Source organism: Salmo salar, chromosome 03 (assembly GCF_965601325.2).
Source record: "Salmo salar chromosome 03, fSalSal1, whole genome shotgun sequence".
Lineage (NCBI taxonomy): Eukaryota > Metazoa > Chordata > Actinopteri > Salmoniformes > Salmonidae > Salmo > Salmo salar.
The window spans coordinates 62,878,246-62,903,815 of NC_138293.1; the positions used below are offsets into that span (position 1 = coordinate 62,878,246).

Below are 25,570 nucleotides of genomic sequence, written 5' to 3' on the forward strand. Positions count from 1 at the left end.
CTCTGATTTGTTGATCATGTGAAGCTGTGACTGTAGATATGTTGGCTGTGGCTGTAGGAGCATCCCTGAGTTATCTGTCAGTAGCAGACTGACAGGTCATAGTAATTACCGTCTGTAGTATAGTAATTAAAAGGCACACATTTACCTGAGAGAGCCGAGGGGACCGTGAGAACCTTGTCAGTCCCTGGACAGTGAGTCAGAATGAATCACAATTCCATTACAGTTTACACAGTCCACATAGAGTAAACTTTGAGTGAGTGATTGAGTGAGCATGTGTGGCTTTCACCTCTGCCTCGCTGCCCTCTCTCAGGTTGTAGGTGAGGTTGTGGTGGATATCAGAGCTGAAGCGACTGCCATACTCTGGGTAGAGGCCCAGGACCTCCCTCAGGGCACGGACACTGATGTGCTGCAGGTCACAGTAGGTCAGAGCCTTCACGTCCGCATTGGTCTTGATCACCTGGTCTTGCGCTGTCAGGTCTGCCCCAATCAGATCACCTTTGCCTAGAGACAGATTACCCAATTAATAATCTGAATTGATTTGATTCTTCTCTCATACAGTATAATGACAACATCCATATTGCTGAGATAACAATTGAGGGATAAAGGAAACTAGCTCCCTATTCCCTATACAGTGCACTGCTTTTCTGGCCAAAAGTATTCCACTATAAAAGGAATAAGATTCCATTTCAGACGCTGCCAAAGAGTTGATAACAGAGACGGAACGCCGACACGAGAGAAAGAAAAAGGAAGGTATAAAAAGAAAGTGTACTCCAGAACAGGGAAGTGAGTTGTCTAAGACGTACCCAGGATAGCAAGGACCATGCCGTCCTTCAGCACCTCTAGAGACCCAGAGCAGACAAAGTAGTTGGCCTGCAGCGCGTCCCCCTGGCGGATGAGGTACTCTCCCGGGGCACAGAACGAGGTCTTAATGTGCAAGGAGAGGGAACGCAGACACCCCCTACTGGCCCGCTCAAACACTGGCAGCTGCAGGATGTCCTTGTTCAGGTGCATGGCGATGTCCGCACGAAGTTCATCTGGGAAGTCACGCAGCAGCTGACAGGAAAAGAGAAGGAGGACATCAACACCCACAATGCAATGGTTTTGTATCAGATTACAGAGGTACCAGAGAGGGACAGTGGTGTCCGAGGATGAAAGCTAAAGGAATGCTCTTGTCAGATGAGATGATAGACCGTAGAAACCAAGTTCAAGCCTATGAACACTGAGAGGACAGCCAATCACCAGTTATTCACAAACATGTATTAGATTTATTGTTGAAACATACACAATTCTCAGTGAGTATACAGTATCTTGTATTTTGTGTTGGACTCTAGCTGTATTTTGGCTAGTGGCTACACACTTCAATGTACAGTAGTTGTTTTCATGGGAGTTTTCTTAGATGACTCAAATCTCTACATTCAATGTGCACTGTAGATCTGTTTCACTAGTGCTAGCCTGGCAGTAGCACCAGCTCAGAGGTGTAAGAAATCTGCGAGTTCTTGGGATCCTCCGTAGCGTCTGTTGTTGCGCCTTCAGCAGAGAATAAATTATGAAGCTGATGATGAGAGGGTGTAAATGAGTGCCATCTTTTTTTATTCCTGTCTCTGTAGTCTATAATGAAGAGACTTAAAAAAGGTTATATTAACTTGTATTTATTCAGGGTAGCCCAAATGAGACCAGGGCCTCATTCCTAATGGTGCCCTAAGTACAAACACTTTCTCACAAACAGGAAGAAAAAAAAGCGCATTACAAATAAAACAAGAAGAATAAAAAATAACCACACCTCAACACCACAATTTCAACAAATAATACTCTAGAATCAATCGGAACAACTGCAATCCTAAACTGCCGTAGTGGCACCAAGGAATCAAGATGCAAGGAATTTTGTAGGTTATTCCAACAATAGGGAGCACTTTTAGCCCATCACTATGAACAAAAGACTACTTTCTAAAATAACCAATCTAACCTCATTGGGCAAAGACTGAGAGACGATTGGGAAAGAAAGGTGGAGATGATTTAGAATCCTCCATCCCACACGGAGACACGACTAGACCACGAGGCCATCTATGTCTGAATGTGACAATACACACCCACACTGTCAACACCATCTGATAAAAAGACCTTGGCAGTGACACAAAAGATGAATGTAGAAAATTAATTATCTGCTCCCAACGTAAGGTGTACTCTCTCTGAAAGGCAATTTATTTACATCGGAAAATATATGAAGACCAGTCTGTCAGTACAGTATGTTTGTCTACCCTAATGGCTGCATTCCAATTTTCCATCCTTATCCTAAAGTGTGCACTTGCCCACTCCTCATCAGGGATTTGAAAGCATTGGATTGCTGTAATCATTGGCCGGCGTTTGTTACCACCATTGTTAAATACATATGTGTCATGTGACCCACCTCGTTGGCGTTGATGCCGTTGTTGACAGACCAGGTGGTCTGGAAGTACTCCAACATCCTCTGTTTCAGCAGCTGGGGCAGACGGTGCACACGGATAAAGTCCTTGATGTCCTTCATACGCGTGTGGTAGAGCGAGCGCCGAGAGTACATGCGCTGGATGATGGCCGTCACGTTACCGAAGACCACTGCATGCATCAGGGCTGCAGGTCGGACAAGGAACAGGGAACATGGGGGTCAAGGAGTATTACAAGATTACTAATTTGTGCTCAAAGCACATACATATGCAGAAGAGAGTCATACCCAGCCGTCACCATGCCTTAAGACTTTTCTTAAGAGATTTGTGAAGACATCTCGAGACATCTTAATACAAACTCCTTCGGGATCGGTGTCCCGTCTGCGGGACGGTTGAGCTAACGTAGGCAATATGATTATCATGAGATTGTAAGAAGCAAAAAAATATTTCTGATATGGACAGAAAGCTTAAATTCTTGTTAATCTAACTTCACTGTCCAATTTACAGTAGATATTACAGTGAAATAATACCATGATATTGTTTGAGGAGAGTGAACAGTTATGAACTTCAAAATGTATCAATAAACCAATTAGGCACATTTGGGCAGTCTTGATACAACATTTTGAACAGAAATGCAATGGTTCATTGGATCAGTCTAAAACTTTGCACATACACTACCATTCAAAAGTTTGGGGTCACTTATAATTGTCCTTGTTTTTGAAAGAAAAGCAAAAAATTTTGTCCATTAAAATAACATCAAATTGATCAGAAATACAGTGTAGACATTGTTAATGTTGTAAATGACTACTGTAGCTGGAAATGGCTGATTTTTTATGGAATATCTACATAGGCGTACAGAGGTCCATTATCAGCAACCATCACTCCTGTGTTCCAATGGCACATTGTGTTAGCTAATCCAAGTTTACCATTTTGAAAGGCTAATTGATCATTAGAAAACCCTTTTGCAATTATGTTAGCACAGCTGAAAACTGTTGTCCTGATTAAAGAAGCAATACAACTGGCCTTCTTTAGACTAGTTGAGTATCTGGAGCATCAGCATTTGTGCAACTGAGCTGGAATAATACATTATGGCCTTTCCCTTGCATTTCAAAGATGATGTTACAAAAAAAACAAAAAAAACAGCTGTTTTTTATTTGTATTATCTTTTAACAGATCTAATGGGTTATATTCTTCTACATTCCTTTCACATTTACACAAACTTCAAAGTGTTTCCTTTCAAATGGTATCAAGAATATGCATATCTTTGCTTCAGGTCCTGAGCAACAGGCAGTTAGATTTGGGTATGTCATTTTAGGGGAAAATTTGTAAAAAAGGGGCGGATCCTTAAGAGGATTTATTTTAATACATGTCTTGAAGAATGAAGAAAATACTGTTAAAACCTGTTAGGGCTAGAGGGCAGTATTGACACGGCTGGATAAAAAACATACCCGATTTAATCTGGTTACCACTCCTACCCAGTAACTAGAATATGCATATACTTATTACATATGGATAGAAAACACCCTAAAGTTTCTAAAACTGTTTGAATGGTGTCTGTGAGTATAACAGAACTCAAATGGCAGGTCAAAACCTGAGAGATTCCTTTACAGGAAGTGGCCTGTCTGACCATTTCTTGAACTTCTTTTCCATCTCTATCTTTTACTAAGGATCTCTGCTCTAACGTGACACTTCCCACGTCGTCCATAGGCGCTCAGAGCCCGGGAAAAAACAGAATGTCGTCATTCCAGCCCCAGGCTGAAACACATTATCGCCTTTCTCAAGTGGCCGATCAAGGGACTCTGGGCTTATGCGCGTGACCCGACCGCCCCCGCCTTTGTGATTTTTTCCTCTGTTTGCCGAAAAGGAGATTCCCTGTCGGAATATTATCGCTTTTCTACGAGAAAAATGGCGTAAAAATTGATTTTAAACAGCGGTTGACATGCTTCGAAGTACGGTAATGGAATATTTAGAATTTTATTGTCACGAATTGCGCCATGCGCGCGACACTTCTTTACCATTTCGGATAGTGTCTGGAACGCACGAACAAACGCCGCTATTCGGATATAACGATGGATTATTTTGGACCAAACCAACATTTGTTATTGAAGTAGACGTCCTGGGAGTGCATTCTGACGAAGACAACAAAAGGTAATCAAACTTTTATAATAGTAAATATGATTATGGTGAGTGCTAAACTTGCCGGGTGTCTAAATAGCGAGCCCGTGATGCCTGGGCTATGTACTTAGAATATTGCAAAATGTGCGTTCACCAAAAAGCTATTTTAAAATCGGACATATCGAGTGCATAGAGGAGGTCTGTATCTATAATTCTTAAAATAATTGTTATGCTTTTTGTGAACGTTTATCGTGAGTAATTTAGTAAAATGTTAGCGAATTCCCCGGAAGTTTGCGGGGGTATGCTAGTTCTGAACGTCACATGCTAATGTAAAAAGCTGTTTTTTGATATAAATATGAACTTGATTGAACAAAACATGCATGTATTGTATAACATAATGTCCTAGGGTTGTCATCTGATGAAAATCATCAAAGGTGAGTGCTGCATTTAGCTGTCTTCTGGGTTTTGGTGACATTATATGCTGGCTTGAAAAATGGGTGTCTGATTATTTCTGGCTTGGTACTCTGCTGACATAATCTAATGTTTTACTTTCGTTGTAAAGCCTTTTTGAAATCGGACAGTGTGGTTAGATTAACGAGAGTCTTGTCTTTAAATAGCTGTAAAATAGTCATATGTTTGAGAAATTGAAGTAATAGGATTTTTAAGGTTTTGAAAATCGCGCCACAGGCTACAAGTGGCTGTTACGTAGGTGGGACGCAAGCGTCCCACCTAGCCCATAGAGGTTAAAGATGTCTTAAAAACAACAAATGTCTTCAAGAAGTCATTTCAGAAGAAGCTTGTGTCTCAATATGTTTACTAACACTGCCTCGCTTCCAATGAACTTACCCCCCATGAGTATGATGCAGATGGACTTACCTTACCCCCCATGAGCATGATGCAGATGGACTTACCCCCCCATGAGCATGATGCAGATTGACTTACCCCCCAAGAGCATGATGCAGATGGACTTATTCTCCCATGAGCATGATGCAGATGGACTTATCCCCCATGAGCATGATGCAGATGGACTTACTCCCCATGAACATGATGCAGATGGACTTACCCCCCATGAGCATGATGCAGATGGACTTATTCTCCCATGAGCATGATGCAGATGGACTTATCCCCCATGAGCATGATGCAGATGGACTTACTCCCCATGAACATGATGCAGATGGACTTACCCCCCATGAGCACGATGCAGATGGACTTATCCCCCATGAGCATGATGCTGATGGACTTATACCCCATGAGCATGATGCAGATGGACTTACCCCCATGAGCATGATACAGATGGACTTATCACCCCATGAACATGATGCAGATGGGCTGATCCCCCATGAGCATGATGCAGATGGACTTACCCCCCCATGAGCATTATGCAGATGGACTTACCCCCCATGAGCATGATGCAGATGGAGAAGATCTTCTCGGCGTCTGTGTTGGCACACACATTGCCAAAGCCTACACTGGTGAGGCTGCTCAGGGTGAAGTAGAGGGAGGCGATGTAGGCACTGGGCATGGAGGGGCCGCCAACCGTACTGTTGATGTATGGGGTCTCCAACCGCTTCCCCAGCTCCTGCAGCCAGCCTGGAGAGTACAACAGGACAGGGAGGACAGAGAGAGGGAGAGCGAGGGAGAAAGAGAGAGTGAGAGGGGGGAAACAGAGAGGGGAAAAGGAAGAGAGAGGGAGAGAAAGAGAGAGAGAGTTTACTGTTTATTTTTATTGTTTATTTCACTTTAGTTTGTTATCTACTTCACTTGCTTTGGCAATGTTAACATACAGTATGTTTCCCATGCCAATAAAGCCCTTGAATTGAATTGAATTGAGAGAGAGAGGGGGGGAGACAAAGGAAGAGAGAGGAGGAGAAAAAGAAAAATGCTTTACAGGGATCTGATAGGAGACCAGTGAAAGAGTTTGGGTTGCTTTTTCCTTTGTGTCTGCTTGACTGATGATTCTCTCCGTCCAGAGGTGATATTATAGAGTGTGAGGTATCCTTGCTGGGAGTAGTCTCAAACCGTCTCTGTCCATTGTCCTACACTTGCTGTGAGGTTGACTGGGAGGGTGTTATGGAGGGAGATGGACTGAGAAACCAGTTCAGAAGCATTCGGGCTTGTCCAGGGACCGAGTGTGCAGAGTGGCCATAGCATCTAGCTGTCAGGCAAGTTAAATGAGTTACTGTGTTACAGACACATTTAGAGAGAATAGTGGTCACACATGGCTGCTTCCCTATAGTAAGCCAAGGAGCTCGACAAAGGGAAACATTATGTTGATGTGTCAACTGTGTGAGAGTGGTCCAACAACCACACACAATATACAAACATACACACACAAACACTAACAAACAGGCGCTCACCTATATCCCAGGTGACAGGGTCGCTGCTCTCTATCTCCTTGCGGCCAATGACGTACCAGACGCAGGCCATCCAGTGGGCAAGCAGGGCGAACACAGACATGAGCAGGGTCAGGACCACAGCACTGTACTGGGAGTAACGGTCCAGCTTCTGTAACAACCGCAGCAGCCGCAGCAAACGCACCGTCTTCAGGAGGTGGACCAGCGAGGTCTGGACAGGAGGTAACAGACATGTTTACATGCAACGATTCATGTAGAGAAGACAATTTGCACTGTGACAGGTGTAAAGGCCAAAAGACGTTAGAGAGTTGAGTCATAGTCCGGTTGAACTCGTCAGACATTATATACAGTATAGACGATCTATCCTCTGTACTGAACTGATATCTCCAGGGATAAGGTCTAGCTGAGATGCAGTGAGCAAACATTCCTCCTACCACTCCAATATCCCACTTCCCCCAGAGGCTAAAGATACATTCATCAGTAAAGAACAGCACATCTCTTGGAAAGCTTGAGAAACAAATGATTGGTGGAAAAAGGGGTAGTTGAACACTATCACATCTCAGAAGCCCAGGTAGGATTAAGTGAGAAGGCTATTGGCTGAGATTTAAACTGTGAGACAGAGAGAGAGAGCGATGGGGAGTGCAGCTAGTGGATCGGGGGAGGGACACTAGAGAGAAGGAAGGAGCAGCTCAATAAAGCATGGAGGTGGCAGACCTAATCCGTTACAATTCAATGCTCATGGGAAATAAAGAGGACCAACAACATATTTTAAGAGGGAAAAATATTATTCTGGGAAGGGCTATCGAATAAGCACTGTCTGTTCAAGATAGGATAATGAACTGCCAAACACCCATGACACCTATACATGCACAGTCAATGCCCCCATACAAACTCACCACTGTGATGTTGAAGGCGTAGAGGAGGTCAAAGGGCAGAGCAGCAAAGAGGTCTATAAAGAACCAGGTGCCACAGTAATGGAGGTAGATTGAGCGGGCATCGTACACCACCTGACCCGACTGACTCACGAAGGTGGTCCTAAAGTTCAGGATGATATCTGAGGAGGAACAGGGAGAAAACCCACCAGAACATGAGCAAAATAATATTTGATCCTTTACTCAATAAGTGTGTAAAGTGAGTGGATAGGCTACTACATTCCAGCATTTTTCCAGGTGAGCTGTAAATGCTAATTATGGCATGACACCAACGGTTTAGAATAACACACGATGTGATGATAATTTTGTACATGAATGTCACTGCACATAACTACCATTTCCTCAAATTAAAAAAGTCTGAGCCCCATCACAACTGTTTTAGGATCACACATCCATCGGAGACAGGAAGTCTCTAACTGTGGCTCAAAATGTGAGCTGTAACCAGGGGTGACACAGACACCATGATGAGTTGGTAATGAAGGTTGGTGAGAGAGTACAGTCAAGCGTGACCGATTTCCAAGGAAACACCCACTGCCACAGCAGGAAAGAACTATTCTTGATCAACTATATTCCAGAGGAGCTAGCTACTGGTGCCAATTCATTTAGCCACCGGAGTGATATGACATTTACCATTGGAGTACTATGTTGCCACTCTCAGTACTGTTATACAACAGTATGTTACCTAGAATGAAGAGCATTTCCACGGCGATGTCACTGGCAATGGTGCTACGGGAGTCACAGTCGTTGTCGTCCTGGTGACTGACGAAGCAGACATTGAAGGGCACGGTGACCGCCACGTAGAAGGTAGCCAGGAGGATCAGCCAATCCCACAGGGCCTTGGATACGCTGTAGTGGAGCAGGATGAAGCGGGACTTCTGCACCGCCGCCACCTTGTACTCTGGGAGAGAGGGCTTCTGGAATACACTCTGCAGGGAGACAGGGGACAAAGGGTCACAGGTCATAGGTCCCAGGTCACAGACAAAGCCTAAAACACCACACTGGCACAGTATCTATGATAACATCTCAAGAATGCACTGAAACCTACTTGCCCTAGCTACATCAAAATCAGTGTCTGCAGCTCTCCCTTTGACCCCAATCCAAACTCCTCTGTGGCACAAGAGAGGAGAAGTAAATGTTCCTTTTAGGAATAAAGGACGTCAAATCAAAGTTTATCGGTAGCGTACACAGTTTAGCAGATGGTAAAGCGGGTGCAGCAAAATGATTGTGTTACTAGCGCCTAACAGTGAAGTAAAATGTCAAACAATTACACAAATAATCAGTAACTAAAATCAAGAAACATCTTAAGGGTTCAATGGCATCTTTTCAAGACAGACATATAACCTTCAGTACTCTTCTACATTTGCACACACTGTACAGAGATTTTTATATGATTTCTTTCTTTTGTGTTATTGACTGTACGTTTGTTTATGTGTAACTCTGTGTTGTTGTTTTTGTCGCACTGCTTTGATTTATCTTGGCCAGGTCGCAGTTGTAAATGAGAACTTGTTCTCAACTGGCCTACCTGGTTAAATAAAGGTGAAATAAATAAATAAATACAAATAAAATCATGCACTTAGTGGCCACAGGCTCACAGAAGTAGTAGCTGCAGAAACAGTAGCAGGTAATCTAACAGGCCTGGGGATCAAATGGAACCTCATTTCACTTTACAATACATGAAAGACCGGGAGAGACCGTTATCGACATGTTCTTTTCAACACATATGCAGAACCACTGACTTTATCCTCCATAAATGACAGAGTATGAAGGAGATGAAATATGGATGAGGAACTATGGAGATCCCTTGAGGTAATGAGATCTGAAAGTAAATTCCCTCTGTCGTTCTTCAACATGACTAGAGAGGCTGCTGAATAGGTCAGCAGAACCTCCAAGTGGGAACCCTTGGTGGGATAATAGCTGGGTACATTATGGGAGATAATTCGTTGGTAATTGCACATGGAGGATTTAGATGCACAACAACAACTGAATGTGTACAGAACTGTCACAGCAAAAGCGCAAATTTGAACATTTTTCAAAGGAATGCAATGCCACATAGACCATGCTGTTGTCAATGTTAACCACATTTTTTACACAATGATAAAAAACATTGACTGATCACCATCAAGTATGTAAAAGGCAGAATTTGGAGAGAGTGAATTTTCATATATGTCATAGATCTTTTAAAGTTTGAAGTCTCTCAGCATTTAACGGTACAATTGACGTATCTTTAAATAACAACTACCTCATATAGGGAAAAGGTTGAACACCCTTGGTTCTGTCTGTCCACTGCTGTGTCATACCGTGACCTCTCTTCGGGTACTTTCCTTTAATTAGTCAGATGATACCCCAGCTTTCCCATGTCCCAATCTGCAAAAGGCCACACTGCATCTCTCTGTTGCTCTATATATACCAGCACTACAAAGGCCACACACAGCCGACCGGAGCTTCAAAGGCTGCCTGATCAATTCCTCTATCTGGGCCAAGCTCAACCTTCCTCAAATGGATAGGTAAATGTCACCTTGCTCTATATGCTCCAAAACACATCTGCTCAAATATGTTTTCATTTGAATGTGGTAAGAATGTGATTTTACATGTGGTATGAAAACAAATGACGTCATCTTTCAGAAAGCTGGTAATATAATGAAATGATGCCTTTCCTCTAAAGAAACAATTCCTTTTTTGTCAATTAATCAATACACTCTACTGTACGGTCCAGTGAGATCCATGGGAACTCACATTGGGCAGTTTCCCCTTGCCCCTCTTGGAGAACTGGTTGGTGAGGTGGTACAGGACAGTCCTTCCCCTCTCCCTGGCTTGGGAAAAGTGGGAACGGCTGCGTTTTCTGCTCTGATGTGTGTCCTCTGAGATGCCTGATGACATAAGGACCATAATGAATGGGGTTTTACACTTATTAAAGCATCATAGTCTAAACTATAAACGGTTCAATAAGGTGTAAGCCACAGTGTTGCGGAGTTAGTAGAATACCTGTGGCCTCCCCCCCTCTCCTGTTGCTGTGATGGTGGCTTTTTCCGTACGACTCAGTGACATCCTTGAAGGATAAAAGGAATAGAACCACTTCACCCTTCTCATTCTTAATTGGCACAATGTCAAGAAGGCACCAGAATGGATTTCCTGTGGAAGCAACATTATAGAAGAAGTTAGATTTAGTGGTACTCAAATGTTTTCAGCGGGGACCCAATTTTGTCCCGCCAGAACGTTTGGGGAACCCGTTCTTTTCCCAATAATTTCTCATGACCCCATCCCACCCCAGATCTAATGACACAACCTACAAAATCTGTAAATGTATATGCTTACGTCAACAAATAACCTTCAATTCATTGCATTTTCATCTCTTATCAAAATGAAAATAAACCAAAATACTTTTACTCAATAAAATTGTGTTTTTCAAATGATCTTCCTCAAAACGTTTGTATATTGTCCCATTAAATAATCTGCACTCTTAATTTAAATGACCTTGAACACCACTGAGTTAAATTATAATGACACGTGGAGTTGAGGACTGTATTTTACTCTACTCCTTCTTCTTATTGTGCAGAAGTGAACTTGTTGCATCCTCTGTCCATTGTTCTAAAAATACATTAAAAATATAGATCTGGTTGGATAGATTTGGTTGTATGGCGGGCCACCATGTGTTGACTGAATGCTCACCGTTCTTCATGTAGAAGCACACCTCCCCCTGGTACTCCTGCTGTCCCTCCAGGGCCTTGTCCACCTGCTGCCTCACCCTCTCACTGGTCTCTGCCCCGTGCAGGAAGCGACACGTGCATGTTTTCTGCATCACCTCAGTGCGCACAAACCCCGTCAGCTCGCAGAAGCCGTCCGAGCAGTACACGATGGGGTAACCTTGACGACCCTGGGCATTCCCAAGAAGGAAGTTGCTGTCTGTGGAAAGCAAGGAGAGAAAATTAGAGACACGATGTACTGTACCCTAACTCTGTCTGCGTGATGATTGCGTTTAAGTGGTCGACCAATTATTTCTGTCCCTCGAGTACACTGTGTGAGTCAGACATTAAATGGATGAATGTCCTTGCCCCTGAATGCTGAATTAGGCTATGTAATTAACAATCACGCTTGTGTTGAATACAGCCATCTATGAAGGTGGAACATAGCGTCAGGAATTCAGTCACTTTCAGGTTTCTTTCTGAATCTCTCTCTCTCCTCCCACTCATTTTCTCTTCTCAGGGTCTATTTCATCCTTTAGCTGTCTGAAAAAGAGCTCTGTCTGTCTCGGCCTCAGTCGATCTAACTAACTAACTCAACACATAGAACCCACCCAGCAGCCTCCAGTGACATCAGAGCAGGCTTTGAAGTTTAGGCCTGTGAAGTCTGGTGGATGTGATAGGAGAGAAGAGGGGACCCAGTTCACTCTATGGGGGCCCACATCCCAGGGGGCCCCCCAGCAGGTGCCTGGGGACAATAATGGTGATAGGAAATGAGCATCATGTGTAGTATCCTCACATCCTCCTGCCCATGTAACCAAAGACAGCGCCAGCCAATCACAGGACAGGCTGGAGCTTCTGATTCAGTAGCTGCCTATTGATTCTGTCAGACTCCACTGAAATACCAACCACCTCTCAGAGCTGCACATCTGTTGAACTGTACAGGCACTCAGGCTGAGCGGAAGGGAAGATGTACTTACAGCAGCAAGAATACAGGTGCGGTGGCACGGTCATTTAGACCCCTTTCTGATATGCCCAAGTCACGTTTCAGCTATGAATCATTTGTGTTATATTGTTCTATTTACGTTTTAGTCATTTAGCAGACACTCTTATCCAGAGCGACTGAGTTAGTGTGTTCGTCTTCAGATAGCTCGGTGGGACAGACAATATCAGCAAGGTCAGTGCTAGTAGAGGACAAGGTCAAGTGCGAGTGTTAGTTCAACAAAAGGCAAGGGTGTTGTAGATTTTTTAATAGATGTATTTATTTTTATGCTGTGGGATTATTTAACATACTCCTTGAAGTTTTTGTTAAAATTTGATTTGCTTGATTTAAATGTACCTCTATGTAGCTGCTATTTACCTGCTTACTCTGTTGAGAGAGAGAACATCATTGTGTATTTGGTACAGCTATAAACATTTATGAATGATATATTCTTCCATAGTGAGTTGAACAACTCATCTCCATAAAGAAATGTTTTGCAGGCAGCTGTTAAATGGACCATCTCCCTCCCATCTGCTCCACCCTTTCTAAAGGGTTGCAAAGTAGACTGTATTGCAGCACTGTGCATCATTGTGCAGAGACAATTGCCCCTCACAGATGTCTCCCACAATCCAATGCCTGTCTGTTGTCACCTGTCCCCAACTATCAAGTCCATTAGGTCACTCCAAGTCCATTGGGTCACTGCCGTATAGAGTTACCATAGGAAATGATTCCACTGTCTGAATTCAATTCCATAATGTATCTATTCATCCACTGCTCTTCCACACAGGGGTGGTTTGCGTTGGACAAGATAGAATTTCATGGCCAGAGTTTCCTATTCTCGACTGTACATGTGGTGATGGTCTGGTCATACCCTGTCAATCAATACACTAATTATCTCCGTTATTATTAGATGCATAGTGCGTAAACACTGAGGTCACAGTTTGAGTCTTTACATAAGCAGCCCATTATCATTAGCTAATGAGGCAATCTGGATAAGTCCTCCTTGAAACACAAGAAAATAATAGACATTTGCATTGACAATACTGTAGATGTTGTGGCAGTATTATATACACACTAAGTACACAAGTCTAATTGATCATTAGTTCACACAGAGTGGTGAAGAGGACCTAAGTGCTCCAGATCTCTTGTTAAGTTCGTTCTGCCACAGTCCGACCCCCAGGCAACCCTCAGCCTACTGAGCCATGGACTAAGTCTGGCTGTTGTAGAAAGCTGTATAGATGGAGGATATCTTTAGATTGAGGTAGGTTGTATACTGTTACTGTATACATTATTTCCTCTAGAGAAAGACATTCAACTCTTGAAATGTCACAGTCTCTAAGTGACTCATGTAGAGATAATTAGTACAGAAGCTACATGAGACTTTATGTGCCCAGGCTTGGGTTGCCATAGCAATTTGTAATTGTTTTTAATAAAAAGCATATGGCAAAGATGTTATTTCCACAAGGAGGAGGTAACCAGGATAATAGATTTGCAATAAATGAATCCTATGGGAAAACATACTGATTATTAAAAAACCTGAGGTGTATTTGGACCAATAGAGTTGTTTTTACAGTAGCTTCATGATTTTGATTGTTACTTGGCTTAGACTGATATAGACAAGTGAAACAAGGTTGTTTTTCTAAACCAAAGCAAACAGATGGTAAGTCCTTTCTCCAACATGACTCTATCATTCTGCTAAAATGCACCCAGTCTCTCTCTCTCTCTCTCCTCTCTCTCTCTCTCTCTCTCTCTCTCTCTCTTCTCTCCTCTCTCTCTCTCTCTCTCTCTCTCTCTCTCTCTCTCTCTCTCTCCTCTCTCTCTCTCTCCTCTCTCTCTCTCTCTCCTCTCTCTCTCTCTCTCTCTCTCTCTCTCTCTCTCTCCTTTTTATCTGATGGAAGAATGGCAGAATGGAAGTTCATAGTGAAAGCCATGTCGAACCTTCAAAGCTCTTAAGTGCTTCTATTTCTCATTGCCTCTCTCATTTTCTCCCAGAATAATTTCTGAAATGACCGACCGCACGACAAAAGGGACTTCTTTACTTTTCAGTTCATGCACTTGTAGCTTCAGTAATTGACATTAGGTGACGAAGAGCAAAACCCAAACCAATCTACTTACATTACACAAGCAAAAAAGCCAGGCCCTTTGTGTCAATCAAATCAAATCAAATTGTATTTGTCACATGCGCCGAATACATTTACATTTACATTTAAGTCATTTAGCAGAGAGAATACAAAAGGTGTACAGTGAAATGCTTACTTACAAGCCCTAACCAACAATGCAGTTTTTTAAAAACTTTTTTTTCAACCAAAAAAAATACGAATAACAAATAAAAGTAACAAATAATTAAAGAGCAGCAGTAAAATAACAATAGCAAGGCTATATACAGGGGTTACCGGTACAGAGTCAATGTGCGGGGGCACCGGTTAGTCGAGGCAATTGTGATAATATGTACATGTAGGTAGAGTTATTAAAGTGACTATGCATAGATAATAACAGAGTAGCAGCAGTGTAAAAGAGGGGGGGGGGGGGGGGGGGGGGGGGGGGGCAATGCAAATAGTCTGGGTAGCCATTTGACTAGATGCTCAGGAGTTTTATGGCTTGGGTGTAGAAGCTTTTTAGAAACCTCTTGGACCTAGTCTTGGCGCTCCGGTACCGCTTGCCGTGCGGTAGCAGAGAGAACAGTCTATGACTAGGGTGGCTGGAGTCTCTGACAATCACAACAACAATAATCACAATTTGTGAATTGAAATGGAGGTGAAATGCCATTAAATAATTAAATGCCTCAATTAGGAGGGTAAAGCTGTGTGTAGCTCCCCTCCCACACATACAGTTAGACTAAATCATTCTGTGGAGCGACAATGAGACAACAATGAGAGCTTTAGCCTCATTGTGCACACAAATACAACTATTGCTGCGTAAACGTTGCAATCGATAACTCCGCTCTGACATCCCGGTACCATAATCCACAGAGTGCAACCTGAAATGTACATATAAATGGGAATAACTGTACAATGTGTACATGTGTACTGTACATAGTAGTTTATTTGCATTCGGGCAACGACTAAATAATGTATTAAGAGTGAAATGAGAAATGACATAATGGATTGTTATAGAGGGAACTGTCCTTCGTCACAGCCTGTTACAGTCCACCAGACATTACTAGGGTTACTCATTTGGTTGTGTATGGGATGGATGGAGTTACGTATATTAGCCTACTTTTGCAGAGTGGGTGACTGATATCGATACCCAGGTGCTGTTTGATTGGCGCTTAACCCCTACATAATTATGTTCCTGCTCACATGTTGGGATCATTTGGTTCTCACTTTCCTTCATTCTGTAATCGCTTGGTCCATTCACATTACACAATGGAGAGGGTCATTGAGTTGAGGGAGGCAGTCAGACATACATTGCAAACATACCCACATCCACCCATTTGTTGTCGCGCATGCTATTAGAATATTATGTCATAGGTCATAGGTTGAAGTCAATTATTTTGACATCTATTATACACTGTGTGGGCTCCTGAGTGGCGCAGCGGTCTAAGGCACTGCATCTCAGTGCTAGAGGCGTCACTACAAAGCCTGGTTTGATTCCAGGCTGTATCAGAACCGGCTGTGATTGGGAGTTCCATATTGCGGTGCACAATTGGCCCAGCGTCGTCTGGGTTAGGGTTTGGCCGGGGTAGGCCGTCATTGTAAATAAGAATTTGTTCTTAACTGATTTGCGTAGTTAAATAAAGGTTAAATTAAAAAAAATTAAAAAATGAAGAAGCTGCCCAGAAGGTCTTGAACTCGGACAGAAGAAAGTCAACGTTTTGGACTATTTTATCAGCTCCCTACAGACATTTCAAGCTCCAACTACATCTCTTCCCTTTCGATAACGGCTCCCTGCACCTCCCACTTCCCCCAGACCGGTTCAGTCTTGTCCATTAAAGCTTTTGGCCAGCTCCTCCACCCACACCATGACACGGAGGACCTGTAACCCCCAAACTTGTGAAAAAAGTTATTCTGACTCTGTATTTGTGTGGGTGTGTGTGTGCAGCCTGGTCTCATAGACTAGACGTATTAGTATGATATGTTACATTTCGTATGGTTACGTAAGACAGCAGGCTACTTAAGGGAAAAACGAAAATAGGGTGGTTGTTCGGGGTGGATGGGTAAACAGGCATATAACGTGAACATCTAGCAACCCAAAGGTTACGTGTTCAAATGTCATTACGGACAGCATTAGCATTTTAGCTAATTACAACTTTGCAACTACTTAGCATGTTAGCTAAACCTTCCTATAACCTTAACCCTAAACTTTATTTATTTATTTATTGTACTTTTTACCCCTTTTTCTCTCCAATTTTGTGATATCCAATTGATAGTTACAGTCTTGTCCCATCGCTGCTACTCCCATACGGACTCGGGAGAGGCGAAGGTCGAGAGCCATTCTGCCTCCGAAACACAACCCAGCCAAGCAGCACTGCTTCTTGACACACTGCTTGCTTAACCCGGAAGTCAGCCGCATGTGTCGGAGGAAACAACTTCTAACGGGCAACCGAAGTCAGCGTGTATGCGCCTGGCCCGCCACAGGAGTCCGTAGTGCGCGATGGGACAAGGACATCCCAGCCAGCCAAACCCTCTCCTAACCCGGACGACGCTGGGCCAATTGTGCGCCGTCTCATGGGTCTTCCGGTCGCGGCCGGCTGCGACACAGCCTGGGATCGAACCCGGGTCTGTAGTTACACCTCAAGCACTGCGATGCAGTGCCTTAGACTTCTGTGCCACTCGGGAAGCCCAACCCTAACCTTAACCCTTACCCTAACACCTAGCCTAGCTAACCTTAGTCACCTAGCTAACGTTAGCTATAGCCACCTAGCTAACATAGCCACCTAGCTAACATTAGCCACAATAGATTGGAATTCGTTACATATCATACGTTTTACAAATCGTAGCGTATTGTACGAATTGCAATGCATTGCATATCATACGAATTGTAAATCGTAACATATCATACGAAATGGGATGATGGACATCCACCAATGAATACAACGTAACATATCATATATATATATATATCAAACCGTAACATATCATATCATCATAATTGGAGTGTCCTGGGTTTACGTTTACTATGTTACGTCTACCCCTGAGTCCAGGTTGGTGTGTGTGTGTGAGTGTGTTTGTCTTCACACTGAATTCATTAACTCAGCCAGGACACAGATCAGCGGCCACACAATAGCATGATGTCATGTCTCACTTCTTGTAACCCACTGAGAAGAGTGTGATCCAATCTGACAATGGGAAAGTGCATCATGCAGCTTCGACAGTAGTCCATTAGTGACATATACTTATTGTACAAACCATTATGAACGCCTTCCTAATATTGAGTTCACCCCCTTTTGCCCTCAGAACAGCCTCAATTCGTCAGGGCATTGACTCTACAAGGTATCTAAAGTGTTCCAAAGAGATGCTGGCCCATGTTGACTACAATGATTCCTACAGTTGTGTCAAGTTAGCTGGATGTCCTTTGAGTGGTGGATCATTCTTGATACACACGGGAAACTGTTGAGCATGAAAAACCCATCAGCATTGCCGTTCTTGACACACTAAAAACAGTGTGGCTGGCACCTACGACCATACCCCGTTCAAAGGCATTTAAATCTTTTGTCTTGCCCCTTCACCCTCTGATTGTGTATGTGTGCCATTCAATGTCTCAATTGTCTCAAGACTTAAAAATCCTTCTTTAACCTGTCTCCTCCCCTTCATCTACACTGATTGTGGATTTAACAAGTGGATTTAACAAGTGAATTTAACAAGTGACATCAACAAGGGATCATAGCTTTCATCTGGAATCACCTGGTCAGTCTATGTCATGGAAAGAGCAGGTATTTCTAATGTTTTGTACACTCAGTATATATCCTATGGTCAAAAGCAGAGGTGCTTAATAGATGACAAACTAAGTGCATGAACTGTGAACACATATGACTAATAATAAAATAGCTTTTAGGTTGTGAGCGAGCTAAAAGAAAGGGGAGTCTAATGGCTCTGTGCAGGCTTTCATCTTTTTAAAGATGTGGTGCAATTCTATACTCAAGTGTTCTGTGTGTAAAGAAATAACTCCTACACAGCTACATAGACCTAGTGCACTCATGGATCTTAAAGGGATACTTCAGGAGGCAATGAAGACCTTTATCTACTTCCCCAGATTATTATGTCTCTGCGTGCAGTTTGAAGGAAGTTGCTAACTAACGTTAGCTCAATTGCTAACTAGCGACAGCGCAATGACTGGAAGTCTCTGGATTTGCACTGACACAAGTTAACATTGGCTCGCTTCATTGCCAAAATCCCGAAGTATCACTTTAATGAGGAGCAACACAGACAGCAAACACACAACAGCCCAACAAGTGGCACTTCAATCCAAAACAATATACAGCACACCCACTCCTCTGCTGAGCTCTCACCACTCTCTCCATCACTGTCACAACCTGAATTACTGTCTTGACTGGCTGCCCCTCTCCAGTACCACTTACACACAGTGTTGACTGACTGCCCCTCTCCAGGACCACTTACACACAGTGTTGACTGGCTGCCCCTCTCCAGTACCACTTACACACAGTGTTGACTGGCTGCCCCTCTCCAGTACCACTTACACACAGTGTTGACTGGCTGCACCTCTCCAGTACCACTTACAGTCAGTGTTGACTGGCTGCCCCTCTCCAGTACCACTTACACACAGTGTTGACTGGCTGCACCTCTCCAGTACCACTAACACACAGTGTTGACTGGCTGCACCTCTCCAGTACCACTTACACACAGTGTTGACTGACTGCCCCTCTCCAGTACCACTTACACACAGTGTTGACTGGCTGCACCTCTCCAGTACCACTTACACACAGTGTTGACTGGCTGCACCTCTCCAGTACCACTTACAGTCAGTGTTGGGGAGTGGTGAACTACATACAGTTCTTCTAGTACTTTAACAACATTTTGTAGTAGTAGTGGAGTGGTAGTTGGACTAAGTGGTAGTTGAACTAAATTCAAATCTAGGTAGTGTTTTCAGTAGTTAATAATTGTTTTGACATGTAGCGGTGTAGCTTCAATTTATAGCTAGAGCACTCCTAATATCTCTAGGAGTAATAAATATAATTTTTGTCTTCATCTGTTGTTGTTTACTACTGTATTTTTGCTAGCTAGGGCCATTTACTTTAAGTGCTGTCTGTCTTTCCAGTAGCGTACTTAGTGTATGAACTGCTGACTGCTCATAACTTGCAGCTGATTGTTGACACATCAACCAGGAATAAAGGGCAGGGCAATTTGTGACTGTTATTGTTTTGGTAATCAGTGGCTGTATTGGAGGGGGAGTGGTTTGTCCTCTCCTATGCAATCAGCAATTAGTACCGGGAAGTGTGCTCTTCACCTCTGCTAGGCAATTAGCAATTAGTGTCAAGCCAGTCAAGGCTTCAAGACGGGTCACTCAAATGAGACTGCTCTCCTCTGTGTCACGGAGGCTCACCGCACTACCAAAGCTGACTCTCTCTCCTCTGTTCTCATCCTCCTAGATCTATCCGCTGCCTTTGACACTGTGAACCATCAGATCCTCCTCTCCACCCTCTCAGGGCTGGGAGTCTCAAGCTCTGCACACTCTTGGATTGCATCCTACCTGGCAGGCTGCTCCTATCAGTTAACGTGGAGAGGATCTGTGTCTGCACCAAGTACTGGTGTCCCCCAGGACACCACTACTGGTGTCCCCCAGGACTTGGTTCTAGGCCCTCTCCTCTTCTCTCAATAAGTAGCCAGGTGGTAAAAGCACATAGCTGTATTCATTTACATCCACTAGATGGCACTGTCCCTATAAGATATCCATAAATAATGTGTGAGAGAGGTTATGGGATTGCGCATGCGCAGTGTGTAGGAGTGAGAGCAAGTAATTACACTGGAGAGCTGTTGAAATCCATCGTGGGTCCAACAATACTTTAGATGGGTAAATAATACTTTTTTTTATCTTACTCTTGTACCGGAATATATCATATTCTGCATCATCTGCAGTGTATAAGAGTTAGTTTTGTAATATTTATGCAAGATGGTAATGTTAGCCTGTTGATACTTTCAGATTGACATAAGGATGTTAGCTTCTTGCTAGCTGAATACCAGTGCTCTCAGAACCACGTGGTGGAGTTGATGATAACATTATTTGAAGCGTGAGTAATTATCAGAATGACATTCTATTTCATGTAAAGCTTCAGGGTGTTGTATTTTGTAACATTTTTTTATCGTAATTTAAATGTTTGATATGATATTTCCCCCAGTGCAGTATAGGTGAGATGTTCCATGTGGTATTAGGGTATCACCTCGACAATGTGTTTGTAAGTATTCCAATTGTTTTATGACAAAATGTATTTTTGTTTTCCATGCACAATGTCATTTTGTTTATGGACATCTTGTACCCAGAAATTTGAAATGTTAGAAAGTCCATTCTAACTGAACATTGTTGTCTCTGTATTTTCTTGTGTTTTTCTATAGAAAGCAGAACCACTACTGTTTATGCATTTCACTTTGTACTTATTGTACTAAGATTGTTTTTATGCACTTTACTAACAGATTTATTTAACGTGATCGTGATTTAAACTGAACTTTACTTTACGGTGGTTTAAACTTGCGGTGATTACCCTCTTACATTATTCTATTTTAAATTTAAGCTTTGACAGAATAAACAACCCTAAATTAGTTTGTGTCCTGTGCTGGGTTTACTTTCGCCAGGCTACATATACACAGGGTTGGGGATGTAAGGGATTACAAAAAAACGGTAACTGTAATCTGTTACATTACCAGCAAAAAAATTGTCATCAGATTACAGATACTTTTGAAAAACTAGGTGATTACTTTGAGGATTACTTTTAAATTCAGAAAGGATGTTTGCAAAAAAAATCTTTGACACTTCTCTGTTTTCTTAATGACATTCAAATCAGCATTGAAAAAAGGCGCAACTCTAAGTTTGTTCCATCTGAGAGAGTCTGACCACAAGTCAGAGACCACTATGATGACACACAAAATGTGTTTGATGGATCGCGGGAAAATATCAGAAATAGGCTTTTGTAGGCTACAGTCCAAGCTATATCTTCCAATGGTGCGACTGCTGTCAGCATCCAAAATGTATCCAACTTGAATAAACGATTGGAGGTAAGGATGAGAGCAGTGGTGTAGTCTACGGTGATACAGATATCACTTATTATTGGTACCTACATACCGCATTTATGTGAATCACAATGCTGCTCTCTCATTTAGCTAGTTGTGCCTTATGGCTTGTGGATGGCTGTTCAGAAATCTAAATGTGTATTTGAACCCAATAATGGTTGAATTTAAGATGCCTATCATTCATTCTTTTTTAAACCAGCAGACTTCCAGTGAAAAATGCTATTTTACAACAGATGCATAGTATCCCAGCCTATGGAATAAAAGTGGGGCTTTTATTGCTCAATCTAAATCATGCTGATAAAAAACTAAATCCATAGGCCTAATGGACACATGCTCAAATGTGTACACTTTTGATAGACTTAATAGGGCAATCTGTAGTTGCTACATCCATTTTTGGACTTATAAATGATATATAGTAATGTAAAGATATCATTCAATCATATTATTATGTCATGCCGAGGACGCCAGGCTGCCCAGTACTACGCACTCCTGCCACCATCATTACACACACCTGTTTCCCTCGTCACACGCTTCAGCGATTCATTGGACTCAATCACCTGTTTTCATTACCTCTCCTATATTTGTCTGTTCCCTAGGTTGTTCCCGGCTTCAGCGTTATTGTCGTCATGTTGTTTTGTTCCCCCTGTTTGACGATGTTCCTGTTCTGTCACTTGTCCGTTCATTAAATGTTTACTCCCTGTACCTGCTTCTCATCTCCAGCGTCGGTTCTTATTTTATTATTATGTATTAGAATGTATTATGTGTTATATTATTATGTAGTAGAAAGCGATTGGTTAGAATAAGCCTACACAACCAACCATATTATTATGTAGTAGAAAGCGATTGGTTAGAATAAGCCTACACAACCAACCAAATTTAACATCCATACATGGCCAGCTATGTAAACTTTAACATTGATTTATTCTGCAATAGATGCCATTCAATTGGTAACATACATTTTTGTCTTACTCTAATGCCTCTTAAGGGGAAAGTAATCTAAAAGTAACTGAATGTAATCAGATTACGTTATTGAGTTTGGGTAATCCAAAAGTTACGTTACTGATTACAATTTTGGACAGGTAACTAGTAACTGTAAAGGATTACATTTAGAATCTAACCTACCTGACCCTGCATATACACCAAGTCACTCGGCTCCGTCATATCCTCACATGGTCTCTCCTATCATTGCTATGCAGATGACATTGAACTCCTTTTCTTCTTCAGCCCCTTCTGACACCCAGGTGGAGACACACATATCTGCGTGCCTGGCAGATATCGTGCCTGGCCCACAACCTCAAGCTCAACCTCGACAAGACGGAGCTTTCTTATTTCTCCTAGATATAGGACAGACAATTCAAAACCTTATTCCTTAGGATTTTTTTTACTGTCTTTTTTGCCATTTATGAATGTGTTATTCAATGTGTTTCTGTGGTATTTGGTACTAAAAGCCAAATTCAATATTTTATCAAATACTTTTTAAATATATTTTTGGGATACCTAAAGGGTCCTAAAATGTTAAATCAAATAGCTAAATGATCCATGGTAGGACCATCTTAAAACAATTCCATATCCCAGTTTATAACCCCCCCAACGTCTTAGACTGTCACGGTTGTCGTAATGGATGGACCAAGGTGCAGCGGGTATGTGAATGCTAATTTTATTTAACACGAAACAAAACGATGAACGGACGACAAACAGCCTTGTAGGCTCACACAGCAGTACAAAGAACAATCTCCCACAATCCCCAAAACAAACAAACTCCTAATTATAGGACCTTCAATCAGAGGCAACGATAACCAGCTGCCTCCAATTGAAGGCCCCAATCCCAAATACTAAACATAGAAATAAACACCCTAGAAACAGACATAGAACTGTACAACATAGAACTAAACCAAAAACCCCGGAAACATAAACAAAACGCCCCTCTACATAAACACACACTCAAAACCATATAAAACAAATACCCCCTGACACATCCTGACCAAACTATAATAACAAATAACCCCTTTACTGGTCAGGACGTGACATAGACTCTAGAGAATTTGTATTAATCCCACAGCAGCCCCCCCCCCCCAAAAAAACAGTTGTGCTTCTCGATGCTTCTAACGCTTGACACCATGCGCTTTGAATGAGATAGTCATAAATATATTTAAATCCGTCTAGCAGTAGTTCTGAGTTAAAATGTAAAGGTAACTGCCGATTGAGCCAACATATGCAGCATTTGCAGTCTCCACGAACGCAGGGACATTGCCTTTAAATCGAGCTATAATGCTGATCTTCCGCAATACTTCGGCGATAATCCTGCCCAAAATCAATAGGTGGTCATATTTTCATTGACGCGCTGACGCAAAATCAAAGTGGAAATCTTACAATGAAAAGTCACAATGTATTAAACACAACTTGTTCACAACTTGTAAATTACCTCACCAGTAGCACAAAGGCAGAAAGGCTTGAGTAAAGGGTATACTTACGGGTGCCATCAAAGTGGTTGGCGATGGTGTCCAGGAAGGTGTTCTGGGGGGCCAGGAGGCCCTTCATCACAGGCATGTTGTCCAACGATGAAGACACAGCTGGGCTCACCAAGTCACTCCATCCCTGAACAGACAGAGCTGAGAAGAGGGCGAGTCAGACCAACGTAACTCTGCAGTCGGCACTTCAACAGATACTTCCCCTTGATCCTGCCTCAGCACTCAGCTACAGGTCAGCTGGGTATCAGTGGCATTTACCTCAGTCTCAGGTTTATAGCCTTCTTTCTTCCACCTTTCCTCTTCTTTATCCCAAGTAAGGCTGATTATCTTTCTTTCTTTCTCTCTAGCTCCTTCCTTCTCTGTAGTGTGGGTAGTTATTCTTCTCACCTTGGATCAAGCTAAGGTGTTGTAACTCACTGTCAGCTTAGAGTCATCAAGTTAGGTAGTGTATCTCTCTGTTCTTCTCTCCTCACAGATCAGTCTGAAGTCTCATCTAGCCCCAGCAGGAGAGCAGGATGCGCACGCCACTTCCGTTATCTGAGTCAGTACTCTCTCTCTCTCTCTTCTCTCTATCACACAGTCTCTGCCATTCTCTATCGCTCTATCACCCCTCTCTCCCTGTTTCTGTTTCTTTCTCTCTCTCTCCCTCCCTCTATCTCCCTTTCCTCTTTCTCTTTTGTCTCTCTCCCTTTCCCCGAAAGCGAGAACCCCCTGCTACTCTCCACTTCTCACTGTTTATTAACAATACATTTCTCGGTTCATTCTCCTTCTTGCGCACGCCTTCAGGCTCTATACCTTATCTTACTCTGTCCTCTCATCATCTCTCTCCTTCACACACTAATAGACACTCTCTCTTGTTGCACCCCCACCAACAGAAACACTGGCAGTCAGTAGACCAGTGAATCTCATCTGGCTTTCTCTTTCATTCTGCCTCTCCCCTCCCTCTTTTTCTGCTATACACACCACTGCCATCATCCACTTCTGATCCTGTATCCTTACAAGAAAATAGGGATGAGAATACCCATGTATACCTGTTGACATGCACAGGGAGGCAAATTGTACACACACGCATGTAGGCACACACGCACGCACACACACAGCTTTAGAATATATAAGGAACAAGATTCACATGTATATACATAAACACATACATCATCAAAAGCCTATAAGGTCTTATAAGCATCTTACCCAGCTAGCACATAATGTTCTGAGAACCATGTTTCTTAGAGCTTGGTGAGAGCATGGTTGTCCTCTGGTTATTTTGCATACAACCTTCTCACAACGTTCTGGGAATTGTTCAGGATAGTTGCTTGGCCTTGGAACATTCTCAGCACATTTAAGGAACTTGACAAAAAAACCATTTCATTACTTTAACAGAACGTTTCCTAAAAGTTCAAACCTGGTTACATTTAATTTAATTTTTGGTAATGTTCTAGAAAAGTTTTG

General features: G+C 42.6%; 1 protein-coding gene across 1 annotated transcript; it reads right to left on the bottom strand.

Annotated features, from left to right (window-relative positions):
• On the bottom strand, positions 1–24,332 carry LOC106601023 (potassium voltage-gated channel subfamily H member 4-like). The gene is made up of 11 exons (XM_082973111.1): positions 24,128–24,332; positions 11,485–11,718; positions 10,801–10,947; positions 10,552–10,685; positions 8,501–8,744; positions 7,783–7,940; positions 6,890–7,097; positions 5,928–6,122; positions 2,405–2,604; positions 804–1,053; positions 1–501 (listed from the first exon to the last, which is right to left on the bottom strand). Exons 1-11 carry the CDS (start codon positions 24,201–24,203, stop codon positions 218–220), a joined length of 2,130 nt encoding a protein of 709 aa, XP_082829237.1. The 5' UTR covers positions 24,204–24,332; the 3' UTR covers positions 1–217.
• Between the last annotated feature and the right edge of the window lie 1,238 nt (positions 24,333–25,570).

Excerpts from the sequence above, each read along its gene's own strand:
- LOC106601023 (XM_082973111.1), bottom strand. The coding sequence starts at position 24,203 with ATGCCTGTGATGAAGGGCCTCCTGGCCCCCCAGAACACCTTCCTGGAC. Across the intron at positions 11,719-24,127 it reads CAACCACTTTGATGGCACCC|ACAGCAACTTCCTTCTTGGG; the intron begins GTAAGTATACCC and ends TGCTTTCCACAG. Across the intron at positions 6,123-6,889 it reads CCCTGTCACCTGGGATATAG|GCTGGCTGCAGGAGCTGGGG; the intron begins GTGAGCGCCTGT and ends TGTACTCTCCAG.